At 37.5% G+C, this 21,106-nt stretch overlaps 2 protein-coding genes across 2 annotated transcripts in view; both read right to left on the bottom strand.

Annotated features, from left to right (window-relative positions):
- Nucleotides 1-8,640, bottom strand: part of LOC307135669 (androglobin-like) — a gene marked incomplete at both ends in the record, with an annotated part of 47,977 nt that extends 39,337 nt beyond the window's left edge. The window contains 3 exons of the mRNA XM_079832241.1: nt 5,559-5,710; nt 8,369-8,458; nt 8,612-8,640. Coding sequence (XP_079688367.1) covers nt 5,559-5,710; nt 8,369-8,458; nt 8,612-8,640 — 271 coding nt within the window. The remainder of the gene's footprint in view (nt 1-5,558; nt 5,711-8,368; nt 8,459-8,611) is intronic.
- Nucleotides 8,641-8,745: 105 nt separating this feature from the next.
- LOC307135668 (androglobin-like) lies at nt 8,746-20,619 on the bottom strand (the record flags this gene model as incomplete). The annotated part of the gene is made up of 7 exons (XM_079832240.1): nt 8,746-8,824; nt 12,476-12,615; nt 13,724-13,921; nt 14,038-14,109; nt 16,876-16,965; nt 19,707-19,842; nt 20,543-20,619. The coding sequence occupies 7 exons, from the start codon at nt 20,617-20,619 to the stop codon at nt 8,746-8,748; spliced, it is 792 nt and encodes a 263-aa protein (XP_079688366.1).
- Nucleotides 20,620-21,106: the final 487 nt, after the last annotated feature.

The raw sequence follows: 21,106 nt of genomic DNA, 5'->3' as shown, positions 1-21,106 counted from the left end.
ACACACACACACACACCTATGACGCACACGCATATGCACATTCAGCGATGGTCCAACGACTTCAAAGGTAGCTTTCGCAAACTGGAAGTATAAGCGCTACTTTTCCCTCGTTGAATATTTATGTAACGTTCAACTTATGCCCAGGAGGAAAGAGTCTCTCCACGCCGGTGGCAAGTGACTCTGAAGCGCCTCACATCATCATATGCCACAACATTAGTGGCTAAAAACCCAGGTGATAACGTGAGCTCCACTACCAAAGGAAAGTATAGTACTGATAATATTTACACAATATTTACACTATAGTAGGCCTACTGCATTTAATTTGATAGGTGTCTCACATTGTCCCACAGCATCATTACAATAGTGTACATTAATGTACAATGTTTTATAATAATAATTTATTCTATTTAGTGTCCAATTCATTCATTTAACATATCTAATTTTGGGGGCATCCAAGTTATTTGACATATTTGAACATTTGAAGAAAAGAAAAAAAAGTAACGCAGTAATTACTTTCCCTGGTAATTAGTTACTTTTATAATGATGTAACTCAGTTACTAACTCAGTTACTATTTGTAAGAAGTAACTATTAACTATAACTAATTACTTTTTTAAAGTAACGTGCCCAACACTGCTCATGATACACATCTGGGAGTGAAGGCTGTGGCTGTGACTCCATAATGCATGAACAGAAGAAGTGATGCATGGAGACAGAAGAGGGTGCTACCTGAAGACGAGCGGTCAGAGGGGGCAGACTGATACTTATGGGTCATTTTACCCATAATGCCTCGCTAAACAGATCACCATCCCTATCTGGAGAGCTCAATGCCACATTGGCTGCAAATTATTAATATGTGTTTTCAGAGAGCATATTGAGAGTTTCTGTATGAAGATCAAATATTCAACTACATTTTTCAGAGTGAATAATGTATGGGGAGGAGAGAGGGGAAAATAATCATATATGAAAATGCGTTTATATGCGTAAGTACAAGACAAAAAAAACTTTGGATGGATAGCTGCATTGGGCTGAGTGGTCTTTTTGTCTTTGTTCTTCTTCTTCTTAGCAGACTCTTACAAGAAAAACTGAACATTTTATGTCCAAACCATATGGATCTTCTTTAAAGACCCCATAAATATGAAAATTACAGATTTTTCATATTAAAACAGATGTAGCGAACAAATTAGTGTGTGACCATTTTACAGCTGGAGTTACACCTTCATCATGGCTATAAGTTTGCGTGTGCATTCGCAGCCTTTTGTTTAGTTCAAATGTAAGTTGTAATGCTGGGTTTATTTTGTGAAGGTAGGCTTATCTATATCTGATTCATCTCCTATAGGATGCGTTTGGTTAAAAAATTAACGCTGTAGTAAAGCATGCCGTTTATCATCATCAAAGAAAAGAAAAGGAAAATACAATATACAAACCTAACTCCCTAACCAAAAACAGAGATCAAAAGTAGTTTACAATAAACAAAAATGGCGTCAGACTCCCTACTTTCCCAAATAATCAGTATTTACAATATATGTACAACCAGGCAAACAAACTGAAAAGGGCAGTCCAAATCAGTGTCAGAAAACAGGCAAAGGGTCAAATATACCAACACAGTTCCTCTGATACAAACAGGGTTCAATCTAAACAAACCAGAAATACTCACAGTCTCTAATATTCTTAACACATTCAAACTCTCTTAACACTCAAACACACTCTGCACTATACAGGGTGTCTGGTTCTCTCTCTCTCTCCGGGTAGAGGAAGTGATGACATGCTTTTTAAAGTACTGGGGACCAATCAGGACAAAGCATCAATCAGCCTGCAGGAACCAATTAGATGAACTTCCTGGACACACACACACAGAAGGTGTGTTCCATTCGACCGTAAGTGGACTGCGAAGTGGACTTCAGAGGGTATTCCGCCATCTTAAGTGAGATTCCAATCCAAAGGGAGCGAACATGTTCAGTCCGAAGGGTACTGCGAACGGCGCAGGGAAGAAGGGAACATCGATACATCACTTCACAGGAAGTAGAGTGAAAATCACCCAAATGTCTTTGCGCGTCGCATGCATCACCTGTCTGAACTAATGATGGTGCAGAGCCGTTGGTTGGAGTTTTTAAACAGCTCTGCGATTAAGGAGTTTACATATGCATTTGAATATTCATAGTTATTATACAAACTAGCGTATTTATGAATGGTTATGGCCATAACTGTTACATTTGTATATTATATTTTAAGAATATGTAAACAAATTAAAAGTGTTGAGAAGCACCTGAGGGCTGTCATGTTTTATATTTTACTTTATTTACCTCAGGAATGTTTACTGTGCAGCTGCACTTGGGAAAGAAAACGCACGAGACGAGACCGCTACAAAGACCATTAAGAATAGCCTATATACATAGTTAACCAAATCAAAGTATTTTCATATTGAATGACAGGTGCAGCTTCAAATCTGTTCATAGTCAATACAGGTTATAAGTAAACTAATAAAACTAATGGACAATGTTTTGATTAGGCTATATGTTTTAGATAGCCTATACTGTGTGTTTTGTAAATGTATATATGCTTATTATATGGTTTTCAATTTGAAAGTAAAGTAAATTACAATATTAATTTATGTTATATCATAATCTGCACCCATCGTTGCCTTTCTTTGATGACGTTGCAGGGCGTTCCAAATGAGCGATTATTGTCAGCGAAGTCCACTTCACCTGATATACCGTGCTCAGGGAGTAGGGAGCAGTGAACAGTGCGTAGGGACCCTGTCGAATGGAATGCACCCAGAGATTCACAAAACAATACAGATGTCACAAAACACAAACGATAGGGTTGTAACAAGCTTCACTGCACGCAGCTCAAACAGCACTGCAAAACTAATAATAACTATGATTGGGACTGTCATATTACATAACATTATAAAGAGAGCAATATTCTAATAAAACATTGTGAATTGTTTTTGTTTAGTTTGCCTGTTTCATCGCGTTGCTCCAGAAAGAGGGCGTGCACAACATGAGTCACGCATTCTGAACAGCACATAACTTAGTTCAATTTCACTTGTACAGTCGCATCATTTTGTGCTGATAGAATTTGTAATATTATGTTTATTTTGTATACATCTGATTATAGGAAGTTGTGTTATGTTGAGTTCTCTAGTGCTCTAGTTTACAGGTGTTCATTCAGTGCGCGCAGCTCAAACAGCAACACACGACTAACAAATAACTTTGATTGAGACTTTCATATTACATAACATTAATGAGAACACTATTTTAATAAATCGTTGTGAATTAATTGGGTATAGTTGGCGTTTTCAGTGCGTTGTTCCAGGAAGAGCGTGTCCACACATTCTGAATAACAGATCTGAGGCGGCATAGGTGAAACGTTGTATTACTCTTATATTTGATTATTAAATAAGTAATTGAATTAAATGATCAATCACATCGACTCATTTTACAATCCTACTAGCCCTTTATTTAGACTAAAACCCCAAATAATTTCCATGATTTTTCTATTATTTTATGAAGACTGAATAAGGATTTTTTTTTAAATAATTTTATAGAGGTACGATATATTTATATAGATATATTTAGAATAAATAATTTGAGCATTCCCAGTATATTTATGTTTTTTTAGGATATTTTAAATTTCCATAAAACTTACAAAGAGTAACTTTTAGCCGAATAAATAATTTGAGCATTACTAGAAAAAATGATATTGACTATAGCAATATAGTATATAGTATAGCATCTCCAGTATAGCATCTTTTTAAGATGACAAATTTCCATTTTCAAAACTTTTTAAGACATTATACATTTCTATGACTTTTTCCAAGACACTCATAAAGAGTACTTTCTAGGAAAAATAAATAATTTGAGCATTACCAGAAAATGTACTTTTTCATGCCCTGAAATCATGCATTTAAAATACCCTAAAATTAAATCATCAATATTTGATGAATTTTCCAAGAAGAGACTATAACATTTAAATATGTATATATGCTAACGCAGAGGTCTTAAACCCTGCTCCTGCGATCTACTGTCCTGGAGAGAGTTTATCTCCCACCCTAATCAAATAAACCTGAACCAGCTAATCAAGACCACTTGAAAATCACATTAGTGTGAAATAAGTAAGAGGTATAAACAGATATAAACTTTGCAGGACAGTGGGTCTTCCAGGAGTAGGGTTGAAGACCTCTGTGCTAAAGGGTTAATTTTGTCAACTTTTATTAGTGCACTAGCATGGAGATGACCTCAAAGTAGGGCTGCAAAGATATTAGGCAGCGCCTGAAAATAGTCCCCAGCACGCTCTCTGTGCAAGCAGGTTGTCACGTTGGTTATGTTGATGGAAGTACTCCTATTTTCAGGCGCTGTGTAATATCAATGTGCCTGCTGCACCCATAGTACGGCAGCAAAGTTCCTTGATTACTACACAGGAATGAGAGTATAGTTCCTAGCCATATCGGTCTAGAAAATCGCAACTTTTCATTTTCCGTCAGTCTTAGTACATGATGTAACTATACACATCACAACATGTAAATAGGAAAATTTTGGGGTTATTTTGTCACTTATTGAGCCGTAAGCTAGCTGGAGCCGTTTACCTCCAGTCTTTGTGCTAAGCTAGGCTAGCGGTGGGTGCGTCAGACAGAGTTAAGGCACGCACGGAGATGAGAATGGTATACAGTATATGGACTTATCTAACTCTGGGGGATACGGTGAATAAGATCAAATCCCAAAAAGTCGGCGTGTTCCTTTAAGGACAAGCAGTAGCATGACCTGCATGCATGTTTACTATTAGCTGCTGTCACTTTCAGACCTGCACGTATCTAATACTGACATGCATCAGATTTTCTCTTAAAAGTTTACTTTCACTATAGACATATCCAACTGTGTTTATGTAAACTTTGTGTGTAGTTGACAGTATTAGCGCAATAAGACTCGAAAGATATTATTATCATATTTCTTCAAAAGCAGATTGTGGACACAATCAAAAATCGTCATATCGCATACCCCTGCCTCGAAGCTTTGAAATTAAGAATTTTCATGAGCCCTTCCACTCTCAGCTGTTCTATAGTGCTAACCACATGGCTTCAGAATGATCATGTGAGGCCCTGAGGATTTCAAGCACTAAATAGCTATTAATATCCCAACTCTCACTAAATACTGCCATTGTACCTATAAACATAGGAACAAAAGGTTACCACTTTGCCACTAAACCTCTACACTGCAACATTCATAATGAAAATCTTGTGAATTTACAATAATGATCATAATTATGGTTTACATTAGACTCTATCAACTGACAAATAGTGTTAGCACAAGGTATCATAGACTGAGAAGTTTCATATACTTGTTAAACACTTGATATTTTACACCGTCAAACTTAAATTACTTTGTTTTCTAAAGCACCATTTTAAACTTCCATTAGAAATCTCTTAAAGAAAAAGCCATTTGCACAGCTGACATCTTGCCATATCGATTCTCTCATTTACTCTCTCTGCCGGTGTCTTTTATTCAGACATGTCACATACTGTTAAGGGATAAATGACTGATGTGTGTGAGTGGGTCGGTACCTCTGCTCTTAAGTACTGTGGGAGATTCGCTCTTGATCTCGTTCACATTAGAATCTGTAGTCGTGGTCTTCTCCTCTGAGCTCTCTTCCTCCAACTGGAATTGAGGAATTTTGTCCCTCAGAAATTCCCAAACTTTCCCTGTATACCAGAATCTAGGAACAACATTAACACATGGATGATTAGTGTCAAATGTTTTGATCTCCTTCTCTTAATAAGGGTTTTACTGTGAATTTACTAATAATCTCAATTGATTAAGTCTGGGAATAACAAAAGGCTTTAATGGGCAGTCACAGGGTCAATGGATGAAACTAATAAAGCTGAATAAACAAAGCCTCTGAACTTTCGACCAATCAATGCTCAATTAACTGGTACAGGGGATCGCTACAGCTTGAACAAAGGTCTAATCCAATAAAAACAAATGCAAACAACACACACTCTCTTGTTTGTATTCAACTTGAGTCTTTAACCTTCATCAAACACTACCATTCAAAAGTTTGTGGTCTGTAAGACTTTTTGGTCCCACTTAAGTGTCCTTAATTACTATGTACTTACATAAAAAAATAAGTACAATGTACTTATTGTGCTCATATTGTATTGCAACACTTTTTCAGCTATTGACATGGGATACGGGTAAGGTTAGGGACAGGTTTGGTGGTATAGGTAGGTTTAAGGGTGGGTTGAGGTGTAATGGAAGGGTCAACAGTGTAATTATAGATGTAATTACAGAAAGTAATAATAAGTACAATGTAAAAGCTTATGTACACAGTACATTGTATCAAATTATTAATTTCAATGTTAGTACAAGGACACATTATATAAAGTTTTTTTATGTTTTTGAAAGAAGATTATGCTCACCAAGACTGTACTTATTCAATCAATCCTACAGTAAAAACAGTAATAATGTTTCAATTTAAAATAATGGTTTCATATAAAAAAATATTATACATTTATATTTCAGCAGCCTTTACTCCAGCCTTCATTGTCACATGATTTACACTTTAGAAATCATTCTAATATGCTGACTTATAACATTTAAGTAACATTTCTGTACGGTTAAATTTGTTGGGATTACTTAATGAATAGACTGTTCAAATGAACAGCATTTATTTGAAACTATATGCACATTATTAATTACTTATAAGTCACTTTTGGTCAATTTAATGTGCCATTGCAGAAAAAAAATTTTTTTTTCTTTTTTAAATCTTATTGACCCCAAACTTTTGAATGGTCATGTATATCCCTGGTAACCTTTGAAAAGTTTATTTTCACTCATCTCCTTGTCTATGTTTTCTAATTTCATGCTTAAAAGTTGTCCAATTGTTTTGCCATCACATGCTACTGTACGTGGTTTTCTTGGTCTCTCTTGGCTCTCTGATGTTCTGGCAAATATGTGAGCTGTTGGAGTGAGATACGACTCCAAGATCCTGCAGGGCTGCAACATGAAGTAAATGACCTCAGGAGACCCTACTTTGATACACACACTAGCCAAGCCTTGATAAAAAAAAATGACAGCACTCTAGAAGATAGCAAGATGTGTGCTCTCATCTCACAGCAATTTATTTCTCCAAAATACGAGCGTACTCTCCCCGAAAATGTGTGTACTGGTCTCTTGAGGAGCCTCTGAAACACGGAAACTCATCAGAGCGTAAATTACAAGACACCATGCCGTGTTTCCCAAAACAGAGCAGATGTGAGAGTTGTGCTGAGGAAGTGACAACAAACTACAGAGACAGAGTCAAACGCAAGAGAAGAGAAAGTTACACGCTAATTTCACAACAACAACATTCCTTTAGTAACTCGATAAAGCCGGAACAGCGGTGAAGGCCAGCCATTTGTTTGCAGAACAACAGCGTAGTGTCTGCAGCCCATTTCCTCCTAATAAGGGTGGCATCTGCACACTGTGAGGAAAAGAAGGACGATTCTGTGGATCGCAAAGCACAGCTTAATGAAGCTTGTTAGCACATACCACAGACATAAAGAAAAGCTCTAGGCAGAGAGAACGGACTAATAACTATAAAACTTAACTAAAAGCTCTCAAAAAAGCGAAAACTTGTATTTTAGTACACCTTATAAAATGTCAAGAATTCAGTGTTACTATAGTAATGAGTTCTGACAATCCAATTTACTATAAAAGGTCTTTAAATAGATTTCTATGTGTTTTTTAAGTCGCAATGCAACAAAAGCAGCGACAGTGATTTTCCTTCCATTTTGTGACGTACATCTGAGTGAAACAGTTAAAAGAGAAAAAATGTAGGGTGGGGACTTGGTTCCGTCCGTCGGTTGTTGATTGGATGGAGGCAGAACTGAATGTGAGCCAAAAAAAGTCATTTTTCTTTAAATTAAACATATACATGGATTAATCATCCACAATTAGATTAATAACATGCATTTATAAACAGACAAACTGCTTGTTCTATCCCAGTGTCTCAGGCCTATGAAAAACTATGAACATATATTTTTTTAATAAAAAAAAACATAGAAAAAGAAATAGTATTAGTATAGTATTGATAAAGCATATCTACACAGTGATCTAATTGGTACATGGTGCACTAGCATTAATTGGTGATCAATCTGTAAAGCAATAAAGATGGGCAGACCAAAGGGCCATGCCTAACTGTGCAATTATGTCATTAAAAAAAAATATTACTTAATGATAATCTGAATAACTTGAATATTAGCCAATAATTGATAATACATTTATTCTGACTTTTGACTAATATCCCACAGCATTGAAAAACTTTAGGAAGGCACAGTATGTAACATGTAGATTGAGATTTGTTTTAAGAGGAAGTGTTTGAAGAGAGCCTTACTTTAAAGGAATGATCTCTGGTATCCAGCCGGTGAGACAGTGCATGACTGTAAAATCTCCAAACTCTCTCCCAGAGCCTGAGACTGGAATACTGGAGAGAGAAAAACCATATCACCATTACACATCAACAGTTTACTTGTTAGTCATACAATACATACAAACAGGTCTAAAATACCAGAAAAAAAAACATTGGTTCTCCTTTCAAAAAAACTGTATGAATATCCACACTCAGTTCCAGTTCTACTGTGTCATTTCAGACGCTGATCTGTGCATGTCTATGTGTGTGTGTGTGTGTGTGTGTGTGTGTGACCTCTTGCTCTCTTTCTCTGAAGAAACCAGATGGCTGATGCTCTAATTGTGCCTCACGGGATGCTGTATTCAACCAGTCCGGCAGCTATTAATTAACTGCACGATTTCACTGTTCATCTTCACGTAAAGAGCCATTCCATCATTATCACTGCCACACAAGACCACAAGCACACTTCAAACAGGATGTATAGTGGCTTCAGGTGAGCCACATCTGTGATCGCTTTAGCACCAAACCTTGGCAGTAATGAATTCTACAGCATGTATGCGTTAAATGGGAATTGTCCTCTGGAAGCACACTATTGTGCTTTTTGTTTCCTGTACATTTTACTTTGAACCATAAATGATTAACTTTCTCAGAGATGGCTCATTTCCTAAGCTAGATTAAACATTTACGCCATGAAAAAATTAGTCCATCCTTCATTCTTCTGGGACGCACAAAACCGAATTTCTGACAATAATGTACTTGTTCCTTTGCATGCAACGCATGGAGACTACAGGTTCAAAAAGGACGCTAAAGCGTCCAAAATATAATAAAAGTGTCCCATTTTATCCAAGCTTTCTGTGATGGTCGGACTGAAATTTATGTTGTAACTCAATAATAAGTCTCAGCCTCAGACGTCACGCCCAAGGACCGATGGCTGAACGTCTGATGCATATGGCACACTTAACTGCAAACACTTCAAGATTTTCAAAGTCGTCATCTGATTGGTTGAATTCTACGGGATGTCCGGGAGACGTGTGTGTCACGTTTTTTAAAAGTGCGCAAGGAAACAAAGATACCGTGATGCCAAACCTCCTCATGGAAGAAGAATGCCATCGTGACAATGAGCGGATAACAGGATCAACTAAATGCTGGATTTTAAATGTAAAGTTCGCTGCACAGACCTTTTACAACCCCTCCAAGAGTTTGGACTGGACATTGACGTTACATTTTCATGCCCCTAAACATGACGCGGAACAAAATGAAGTGTGATTGGTTGCTTTAAATGTCTGTCAGCGGCCTCTGGGCGGTCCTTGACCAATGAAATCTGCTAGGAATCCAGGGCTGCATTTCCCAATAACGTTGTCTCTTAGCGCGCTACGAAGACTCTAAAGCTATAACTTAACTAAAGGTATACCATTTCTAGGCATGTCCCCCGAACTTTACCTTAGGAGGTTGCTTAAGGTATACCTTCTTAAGTGCGACGTTAGCAGGTGCTGTCCTTGGCGGCGGTGCTGAATTGGTTTATCAATGGCTCAAAAATCGATTATTCACTCTAACAGGGGCTGTTTAACTGCGTCATGTGAGAAAGCGGTGTTCTTTATAATAGAAGCGCTTCAGAAATAGTTGAAACTGCATTTATCAGGACTCGTGAGATCTTATAAATTTAATCCAAATTGCAAACTAAGTCCAAAACCGAGGATATTTTATATAATTATAAATATATAATTATAAATATCAGGTTATTGTGCGAACCTGCAACCTCTTATGCCCAAACGTATCATGCATCAACCACTAACTGGCAGTATGCCATTTATATTATCATTATAGATTTTGATACAGTCTTCATTTACTCCACAAGCAGGGTTATTGGTGTAAATCACTCATTTCTGTTATTGGATGACCTCCGTCGGGTTTGTCTTGACAAAGTCGAACCAACCAGATCTAAAAGCTACTGAATTTGCTGCCGTGGCAGACAAAATTTATTTTGAATTGCAGCTTCTGACATGGTAGCTAGGGGACTAAAGTTTTCACGGATGAAATAGTGCACATAGAAATGGCTCCGCGGACGGCGCCGTCTTTGATTTAGCACAACTATTCGCTGTATCGCTGCCATAGTTTGACCAAACTCCCCTACACAATCATTCCCTTTAAATAGACTCCATAATGGTTTGCCAGCTGATGTATCTTTGGATAATATAATTAACCTCTTAACTGTCACCGTCCCGCTGGCGGTTTTAATTATAAAACACCTGTTTTGTTTTGTTTTTGATCGCCTTTTTTATCATATATTTTTTAGTAATTATCATAAATTAGGTATCATTCGAAAGCTTACGAACTCAAAATTCATCCTGTGAAAACCGTTTTGAAATTGGGTGTTGTGTTACCATGGAAATGGTACTTTAAACTCTTCTAGCTGGCTCCTCCCCTAGTGGGCGGTTTCATGTTTCATACTACAACATGTATTTTAATGACTTTATAATCAAAATCTTTTCTCTAAGGGTTCCATATTTGGTGACTGTTTTGTGGTGGAAGTGACATTTGGAGAGAAATTTACAGGAAAATGCATCAAAAAACAATCAATGGAATTTCAATGACACCCGGTGGCTATTTTTGGTATAGCGCTAAACAAAATCTCATGGGACCTTCAATTTTTGTGATATCAACTTCAAATTTGGACCACAACTTGGTTAGACATATGGCTTTGATTTTATAGTAATTTTAGATTAAAAATTTTTTGTAAAACATATATTTTATATAAAATAAAAAATATTTAGTACATTATTTTTTATTTACAGTAAATTTAAACTTCCATAACTTTTTCATACTTTCATATTTTGAATTGCTTTCACTTTAGCAATAATCTGCTGAGTGTCTGCTTTAAAACAAGACCAAACTTAGCACCCAAAGCATGCTTGAATTACAGCCCTTTAAAAGGTAACTTCAGTGATTTAGAATTAAGCTTTGTATCAGTAGAAACCTGGTAGTATATGTAAATTACTTTCCCCCCTCATATCTCCCTGAGACGAGAGAATTATGCATTTTATTTCTGGAAAAATTCCTCCGATGACGCAAATATCGCAATTTTGCGTCATCGGATGATTTTTTGGCCAGAGGCAAAAGACTACAGCCACTAGATGGAGCTGTTACGCATGTTATCAACCCGCCCATTGAGGAGAGATCTCACGCACAGAATGTAAGACACAGACGGCCGCACGGACAATCATAATAAACTGGGTCATTAATGTAGTAGAAATGTGAAATTATTTTTGAATTTGGTGCCTTCTAGACTGAGAAAAGACAGAAAATGTATTTTTGTCTCATGTGGATGAAAGACAACAACTCCCAGAATGCACTTGCTTCGCTGCCCTACGATGGCACTCCGTACACCGTCGTTTTGATCTTCATAGTAATACAATAATTTAGTTCAGTTAGAGAATAAACACTACAATTAAAAACTGAACGTGTCTTTTCAATAAAGTGTGAGTGAGCTGAACGAAAGTAGTGAAAAAAGTAAGAAAGAAAAAGAAAGTAGACGCAGCAGTGTAAGATTTAATTCGAGCTGAGCAGAGCTGAGGTAACGTTAAACGCCAGTCTGGCACGTTTTCAGCTCGCATATGTTGATAACATGCGGAACAGCTCCATCTAGCTCCTGTAGTCTTTAGCCTCTGGACAAAAAATCCTCCGATGAAGCAAAATGACGATATTTGCGTCATCTGAGGAATTTTTCCAGAAATAAAATGCATAATTCTCTCGTCTCAGGGGGATATGAGGGGGGAAAGTACCATGATTTGAATATACTACCGGGTTTCTATTGATACAAAGCCTAATGTTAAATCACTAAAGTAACCCTTTAAGAAGGTTTTGGGAAATCCAGCCCTGACCTTTTGCCGTCAGTCTGAAGGTCTGGTTACACGAGACTCTAATAAAGATCCACTGGAGTGAGCTATTCTAGTGTCAAGTCACGTAAGCTGAAGTCGAAAACCTGGCCAGTCAGATTTGTGAATGAATCAATTCAGACTTGTTTGGTGAACTAATTCAACCAATTATTTGACAATTCAAACACTTATTGTTTGAATTATGTTAAAAAATACTCACTCAGTACTGGCCACCTTTAGTATGCCCTTAGCCAACAGCATGGGCCAAAGCTCGGATTTGTTCGTAGTAGCAGGAAGCAGCAGGTTATCATCTTTGTCAAATGGTAACATGTCATCAACAGTAATCTTCCTCCAACTTCCCTAAAAAAGCCCAAGACAATTATAAAAAGTACATCTATTATCACTAATGAGACAGTAAAATATCTCAGTAAAATTCAGCATCCAAAACTGTTTTTTGTATGCTGCAAAAAGTTTATCATATAAAGGCACATTCCTGGGTAAGGCATTAAAAGTCAGATTAGTGTGACTCAACATTCGTTAAATAACATGAATTCAATCATGGATGTGCTGTATATAAATAAATATACCAAAGTAATAAGAAAAATCAGTTTTTAATGATCCTTTCACCATCAAACTCATCTTAATACAAATAAAACCCCAAAGGTGCATCAATCAGAAGTCAGATAAGCCTTTAAAGTCCATGGTTCATTAGTGTGCATTTTATACACAGTAAAATGAACAGCGAAAATGCTGTGATAAACATCATTAACTCTACTGGAGTTATATTAAAGACAGTGATCTTAGAAGATCAGTTCGCAACAAAATAACTAATGCCCAGCACATAGGCCTTATCTAAAATGCTCTTGTACTTGAGAGAGCGCTACTTTACTATTCTTTGATATCACCCGTTAAACAAATCACTGTTACCATCTTGCAGGTCAGTCTTTGCTCATTTAGTAATAGAACCCATTAAGGTAAAAAAATGTTTCTCAGTTGTCTGTGCACAGAGGATAGAGCAGTCACGGCTCTACCAACTCTCTCGGCTCCCTGATAAGCGTTGTGTTCTCACTTAATCACTGCCTAAAGGACACAGTGTCCTTCTAGCAGGAGAATGTGCACAAATGCTACAATAGGTGTTGTACATTGCGTACACTTTAATGCTATAGCATATTTGGCAATTTTGTGTATCACCATGCGGAACCTCTCATTCATTAAAGATCATTTTGTGTTCCAAAGACTAACTAACTTTGTGGTTAAGAAATAACATGAGGGTGAGTTTATGATGACAGAAATTTCATTTTTTGCTGAACTATTCCTTTAGTTATTCCAGGGTTGTTGTTTTTTTTTTCAATGAAGAACATTAACTGCAAAAGTGAGACAAAGCTGAAAGGAAATGCGGTGAATGTTTTTCACAATAGGTTTTCAATAAAAATGTTTAATATGGTGTCTATACTCAACCTGAACTTACCATCCAGTAGAGTTTAATGACATACTTCCCGTAGGCATTATAGAGGGGCATGTGATCCTTCTCTACTTTACAAAGGGAGTAGATGTGTTCCCAGGGTCTCCAAAGGTTGGGAACCGTTTCCGTGGAGACGGCCTTGTCCTCTCCTGTGTTGCAGACTTTCCACAGTATGTACAACTCACTAATGACCCATCGAATAAGCTGTGAAATCGGCATGCAGGGAGAGGAGTGACCCAGTGTAAGTTAATGCCAAGTAAACTAATCATTCTTTGTTCTAATTAGTAACGCAAGCCATCCAAAGTGATTTACTGACTCACCTCACTTGAAAGTAAATGCTCATTTGCTGAGGTGAGGTCAAAGGCAGATTTATTTTCCACCACAACAGGAGTCTGTTTTAAAGGACAAGATACATATTATGTCAGGTCTACCTTGATGAGTTTAGTGTTCTACTCTAATTAAAAACAAACTAAAAACAAACCTAAAACAAATTCAACCTAGTTGTCTTTTTGTTTACAATATAATACAGTATACTTAAAAAATAAATAAAAATAAACAAAAAAATGATTAAACAACAAAACTGTTTTCAACATTGATAATAATAAGAAGAAATGTTTCTTGAGAACCAAATCATATTAGAATGATTTTTGAAGGAACACGTGATACTGAACACTGGAGTAATGTATATTAAAATAAAATAAAAAACATTAAAATATTTGCTGATTTGACAGTTTTTACTGTTTTATCTTTTATCAAATAAAAGCAGCCTTGGTGACTTTCAAAAAACATAAAAAATAGTAACACTTTACATTAAGGTTTCATTTGTTAACATTAGTTAATGTATTAACTAACATGAACTAACCATGAGCAATACATTTGTTACTGTATTTGTTCATCTTTGTTAACGTTCAAAATACTGCTGTTCATTGCTTGTTCATGTTAGTCCACAGTGCATTAACCAATGTTAAATACTTTTTGTTTTAATAATGTGTTAGTAAATGTTGAAATTAACATTAACAAAGATGTATTGCTATAGAAGTGCAGTTAATTATTAGTTCATGTTAACTAATGTAGTTAACTAATGTTAACTAATAAAAACCTTATTGTAAAGTGTTACCAAAAAAACTTATCTTATCTCAGTGTAAATATATGAAACTGCACCATAAAAAATCTAAATCTAACTGAGCAATAATTATTGAAAATGATTATAGTTTTTCTCACTTGGTCTATTATAAATATTACAATTTGCGTCACTTGAGAAATTTCCCCCATTTTCTAAATGTTTTCCTCCCACTACTATCACAGATCAGATTGACCCTCTGAGGGACATGAATATTTGATAATCTTCTGTTAATGGACTTTTAATCACATGTAAATTGAAGGCTCTTAGTATCACTCCCATACTTGGAGAGAAGAATCGCAGCAATCGTCTTTTTATCACAATTGTTGCCATGGAAATGACAACAGAGCTGACCTTCATTCGTTCTCTCAATTAAATATCTTAAATACAGCTAGTCAGATGGCAAAAAATAATTGGTTTTAGAGCTCTAGTGCCTTGCTTTGATTGCTCTGTGATTTTGCTGCTTGTTGTGACTTTTTAGCATCCCATGACTTGCCTAGACTCATCAAAATGGAGGAATAATTGTGAAATGTTCTGCTAGGCATGAGGTAATTTATTCACAACCCAAACTCATATGAAAGAAGCATAAACAGATTTCATTAATTCAAGGGATAGTTCACCCAAAAATGAAAATTAGCCCATGATTTACTCACCCTCAAGCCATCCTAGGTGTATCTGACATTCTTCTTTCAGACGAATACAATCAGAGTTATATATAAAACAAATGTCCTGGCTCTCTAAGCTTTAGAATGTCAGTAAATGGCTGTTTCTGTTTTGAAGTCCATAAAAGTGCATCTATCCATCATAAAAGTAATCCATTCGCCTTTAATAAAGGCCTTCTGAAGCGAATCGAGGCGTTTTTGTAAGAAAAATATCCATATTTAAAACTTTACAAACTGTAATCTCTAACTTCCGCTAACTGTCGTATGCGTGTTCACGAGAGACTGGCGTTCCAGTATATGATGTAGGACGCTCCGGTGAGAATATGCTAGTTCTCACGAGAACCAAGTTTTGTTTTGCTCTATCCTCTGCGCTTCTGCGTTCGTCACTGGAACTTACGCTACGCCTGTGTCCTACACTGGAACGCCAGTCTCTCGTGAACACGCGTATGGTAGCGGAAGTTAGAGATTACAGTTTGTTAAGTTTTAAATATGGATATTTTTCTTACACAAATGCATCGCTTCACTTTATTAACCCCCCCCCCCCCCCCCCCCGGAGCCGTATGGATTACTTTTATGATGGATAGATGCACTTTTATGGACTTCAAAACTGAAACAGCCATTCACTTTTTGGGTGAACTATCCTTTTAAGCTCTGCATTGAGGATAAGATCCTATTTTCCCAAAAAAACATGCAATTAAAGAGGGTGAACACAAAACTTTGAACATCAAAAATTTTGATTGGTCATGTCAAAACATGTTTGTCATATGTCAGGTCAAATAGTCATTTGCATTTTACTCAAACAATCTCAAATCAAGTACACTTGAAAAGTATAGCAATCAAATTTGTCTTTATGCCAAAACTAAAAAAAAAAAATGTGACAAACTCTTCTTAACTATTTTCATCAAGTTTGTTAGACCTGCCAGTGACGGAAATCACAAGACTGGGTAAACCCAGCCCGATCTGCTGCCGATATGATTTCGCTGGAAACCTGTACGTATTCATATCCTGCTTCTGTTACAAATTTGCGGGGATCAATCACAAACTGGCTTATCCACCTGGCGCGCTATTGGCGGGTTTAACACAATGACGGATAAAGAAGCGATGGATCGTTGGTCTGATTGGTTGAAGGACTATCCAATTGTGTACAGAGTCATTTGAACTATGCCCGTTGATCATGCCTCTTGTGGTCTGATTGGTTGAAGGACTATCCAATTTCATACAGAGTCATTTGAACTACGGCTGTTGATCACGCCTCTTGTGAGGTAGAAAATACAGAGCACACTCCAGTCACTAGACTAATGTTCAATCTTAAAAGATTGAGCTTGGTCTGGTGATAGCCAGACAAGGAAATCACTTATCTGATGATAAACTCTTACCGTATTAAGCATGTACTCTGAAGGACGTTTCCAAGTGTGTACTTTCAAGGAGGCAGGAAGTTCAACCTTCCCATCTGGATCGTCAAAGAGCTGTTGACAATGTTGTTACATTAAAGGGATAGTTCACCCAAAAACGAAAATTGTATGTTTTTCTGCTTACCCCTAAGGCATCCAAGATGTAGGTGTCTTCGTTTCTTCAGTAGAACACAAATGAAGATTTTTAACTCCAACCGCTGTTGTGTGTCACTCATATAATGCTTGTCAATGGAGACTAATTCTATTAGAGTAAAAAAAACATGGACAGACAACTTCAAATTAAACCAAACGGCTCGTGACGACACATTCATGTCTTAAGACACGAAACGATCGGTTTCTGAGAGAAATGAATTTCACCTCAAATCAGACGAACGCTTTAGCTCTGCAGACTGCCATCACTTCCCGTAGGTGAGGTCAAAATTCCAGCCGGGTCATAGATATGACCCAAAACACTCTAACCCGAGGTGCCCTAATGACTACCGCCCTGTAGCACTCACACCCATCGTTATGAAGTGCTTTGAGCGGCTGGTCCTGGAACACCTAAAAGACTCTCTACCATCCACATTGGACTCACACCAGTTTGCCTACCGCAGCAATAGGAGCACAGAGGATGCCGTTTCCATGGCACTGCACTCTGTGCTCACCCATCTGGACCATAAGAACACGTATGCACGCATGCTGTTTGTTGACTTCAGCTCCGCATTCAACACTGTAATCCCATCCAAGTTAATAGCTAAACTTGGAGACCTGGGCATCAACACTTCAATGTGTAACTGGATTTTGGACTTCCTAACTGACAGACCCCAGAATGTTCGTTCAGGATTCACCTGCTCCACATCCATCACACTCAACACTGGTGTACCACAGGGCTGTGTGCTAAGCCCGTTTCTCTACTCCCTCTTCACCGCCGACTGCAAGCCTGTGTATGGATCTAATTCTATCGTCAAGTTTGCGGACGACACTACGGTGATCGGGCTCATCAGCAACAACGATTAGACTGCCTACAGGGAAGAGATCCAGCACCTGGCCACATGGTGCGCTGATAATAACCTGCTCCTCAACACCACCAAAACGAAGGAGCTCATCGTGGACTTCAGGAAAGAGTCAAGAGGCACACACGACACCATCCACATCAATGGAATGGCTGTTGAACGTGTCTCCAGTTTCAAGTTCCTGGGGATCCACATCTCGGCGGACATGTCGTGGACGACCAACACCTCCAGCCTGGTCAAGAAGGCTCACCAGCGCCTCTTCTTCCTGAGGACACTGAGGAAGAATCAGCTCTCCTCGGCTATCCTGGTGAACTTCTACCGCTGCGCAATAGAAAGCATCCTGACCAACTGTGTGGCAGTGTGGTATGGGAGCTGCTCTGTTGCGGAGCGCAAGGCACTGCAGCGGGTGGTGAAAACTGCCCAGCGCATCACAGGGACTCCACTGCCTGCCATCGAACACATCCAGAGGAAACGCTGCCTGCATCGAGCTCGCAGCATCCTCAAGGACTCCTCTCACCCAGCCCACAGACTGTTTTCTCTCCTGTCCTCCGGCAGGCGTTTCAGGATCCACCGGACCAGGACCAGCAGACTAAAGAACAGTTTTTTCCCCAGAGCTGTCTCTTTATTGAACTCAAACCCCCGTTGATCCACTTCCCTCATAAACTGATAACTCTCCTACCTCACATCTTCCTTCACTTTGTTATTTGCACTACCGACTGTTTATCACAGTAACAACTGTTTACATATGCATCTTACACTGCCATATCTTAACTGGATTATGCTCATTTGCACTGCCGACTGTATTTATAGTACCAATGTTTACATTTGCATTTTTGCACTGTACTTCTAAATGTAATATGCAACCACTTTCCACTGCACTTTACACTTTTTTTTCCGGATAGCTCTGTCCATAATTTATTGCACTACCCTAATCCACTGCTATTCCTCATATTAGCCTAACATATTATTGTATACCTCTATCTGTAAAATTCTGTTTATAGTAATAGCCATCTGTATATTGTATTCATAGTACATATTCACCTGTAAATTCTGTTTATAGTAATAGCCATCTGTATATTTATTCACTGTACATATTCACCTGTAAATTCAGTTCTGTTTATAGTAATAACGTCTCTCTATTTATACATATTTATACATATTCAGTACATATCCATGTCCTGCACTTACGCATCCATTGTATATCCTGCACTTGCTGCTATTGCACTTCTGGTTAGACCTAAACTGCATTTCGTTGCCTTGTACTTGTACTTGTGTAATGACAATAAAGTTGAATCTAATCTAATCTAATATGTATACGTAGATTCCTCATTCGAGCGAACCACGCCATGATCCACGCAGGCACTAATTCTCTCAGAAACCGATCGTCTTCGTGATCGATTCTACCCCATTGACAAGCATTATATGAGTGACACACGGCAACGGTTGGAGTTAAAAATCTTCATTTGTGTTCTACTGAAGAAACGAAGACACCTACATCTTGGATGCCTTAGGGGTAAGCAGAAAAACATCAAATTTTCATTTTTGGCTGAACTATCCCTTTAAAGTCTCAGTATGGTTTTCCATTCGCAATCAAATGGGAAAAAACAGAATAAAAGAAATTAAAACACGGGTCAAATTACAAAGTGCATGCTTCCGGCCACTCTGACTCATCAATTGCAAAGGCACATCTCTCAAGCCAAGCAGTTTGCTAAAAACAGATTTCTACACTTACCAATGGAACAACATTGACATTATTAAGAAAAACATTGAATATTCAGTGCTGTTCTATTCATGAATACTCACCTTGTTCTCCTTAGAGGCTTTAGTTGCATCCCATTTCTCTGCATTGACCTCAGTGTCGCTCCACTCCGGCCAGAGAGAGATGAGAATCTTCTTTAGCTCTTCAGGGCTTTCGGACGCACAGACCACTGAAGATGCTCTAGAGACAGAGCTTTGCTTTTTAATGTAATCTAGATCACTATTTTACATAATCATTTCATTATTGGTACTTACAAGGTAAGCATTTGAATTTGCATATTGACTAGTGATTTCAATTATTATTATTATTATTATTATTATTATTATTATTATTATTATTATTATTACCTTTAATCTAAATAGCATATTATTATCAAGCTATGTCTTACTTTAATTCCAAACACTGGTATTGTTTTAAGGGAATGCAAATCTAACTGAATTTAATGAAATGTTATAACAGGAGTTAAACATCAATACAACTATGTAATTAACCTATGTTTGACCTAAACGCAATTTTTTTTTATTATCTGTTATTGATGCTAGAAAAGTAGGCCTGTTGTTGTTAATGTAAAAATACACAAAAAATACCCATAAAAGCTACAAGGAAAATGCAATAAATTAACTTATCAAACACAAATATTGTATGTTGTTGTCATTTCATATTCACATTTCAATTCATAACTGACAAAATAATGCGTAATGACCTCCAAAATATACTAAAACTTCTGAGGCAAACAGAATACAAGGACAAACAGTAAAGATATAAGGAGAAATAAAGGTTTTATTATTTATATTAAATGTGATTGATTTATATTATTTGAAATATTTCGATGTCATCAACACAGGAAGGTTGTATTAACGAATCTTTAGTCAAATCTTACTCTTTTTTGGGAGAGTGTCCAGGCGAGGAAGCGACGAGGCTGGATGAGGACGCCTTTTTCTTGGGTGTCTTCGACATTGCAAGTGTTTGTAGGCCTTATTTGTAATCTAAGAGTTCATCTGAAGGAACACTTGGCTGTTTAAAGCACGGAAGATTATGATGAATAGGATGCGATGTCCAGGACTGTTTGCAGTGGGGAAAGTTTGCCATGTTGCTAGGCGACAGGATCGCTTGGGATTGCCGACAGCTCGAGCGCAGAGCTTTATTTTCACCTCGCGCCAATGAACAACTCTTGAGTCCCCTGAGTCCAGACCTCCTCAAACAAACTCTTATGTCTATCTACTGTCGTTTAGCGATTGAAAGACGGACTAGTTTATCTCTTCTACTTCTTTTTCTTATTCTTTGGTGTTTTACGGCAGTTGGCATCCATAATGTTGCATTACTTACTGCCACCCTGGTTTATCTTTTTTTTTCAAAGAACCGTCAGCTTTTACGTAACCACGTGTTTACGTCATCACTCGACATGATTTTTCCTTTTTTAAAAGTCATCAATACATTTGTTTCT

The sequence above is a fragment of the Gobio gobio genome, assembly GCF_949357685.1.
Source record: "Gobio gobio genome assembly, chromosome: 12".
Lineage (NCBI taxonomy): Eukaryota > Metazoa > Chordata > Actinopteri > Cypriniformes > Gobionidae > Gobio > Gobio gobio.
Note: the sequence above shows the minus strand (reverse complement) of the source record. Positions and strands in the feature narration are given on the sequence as shown.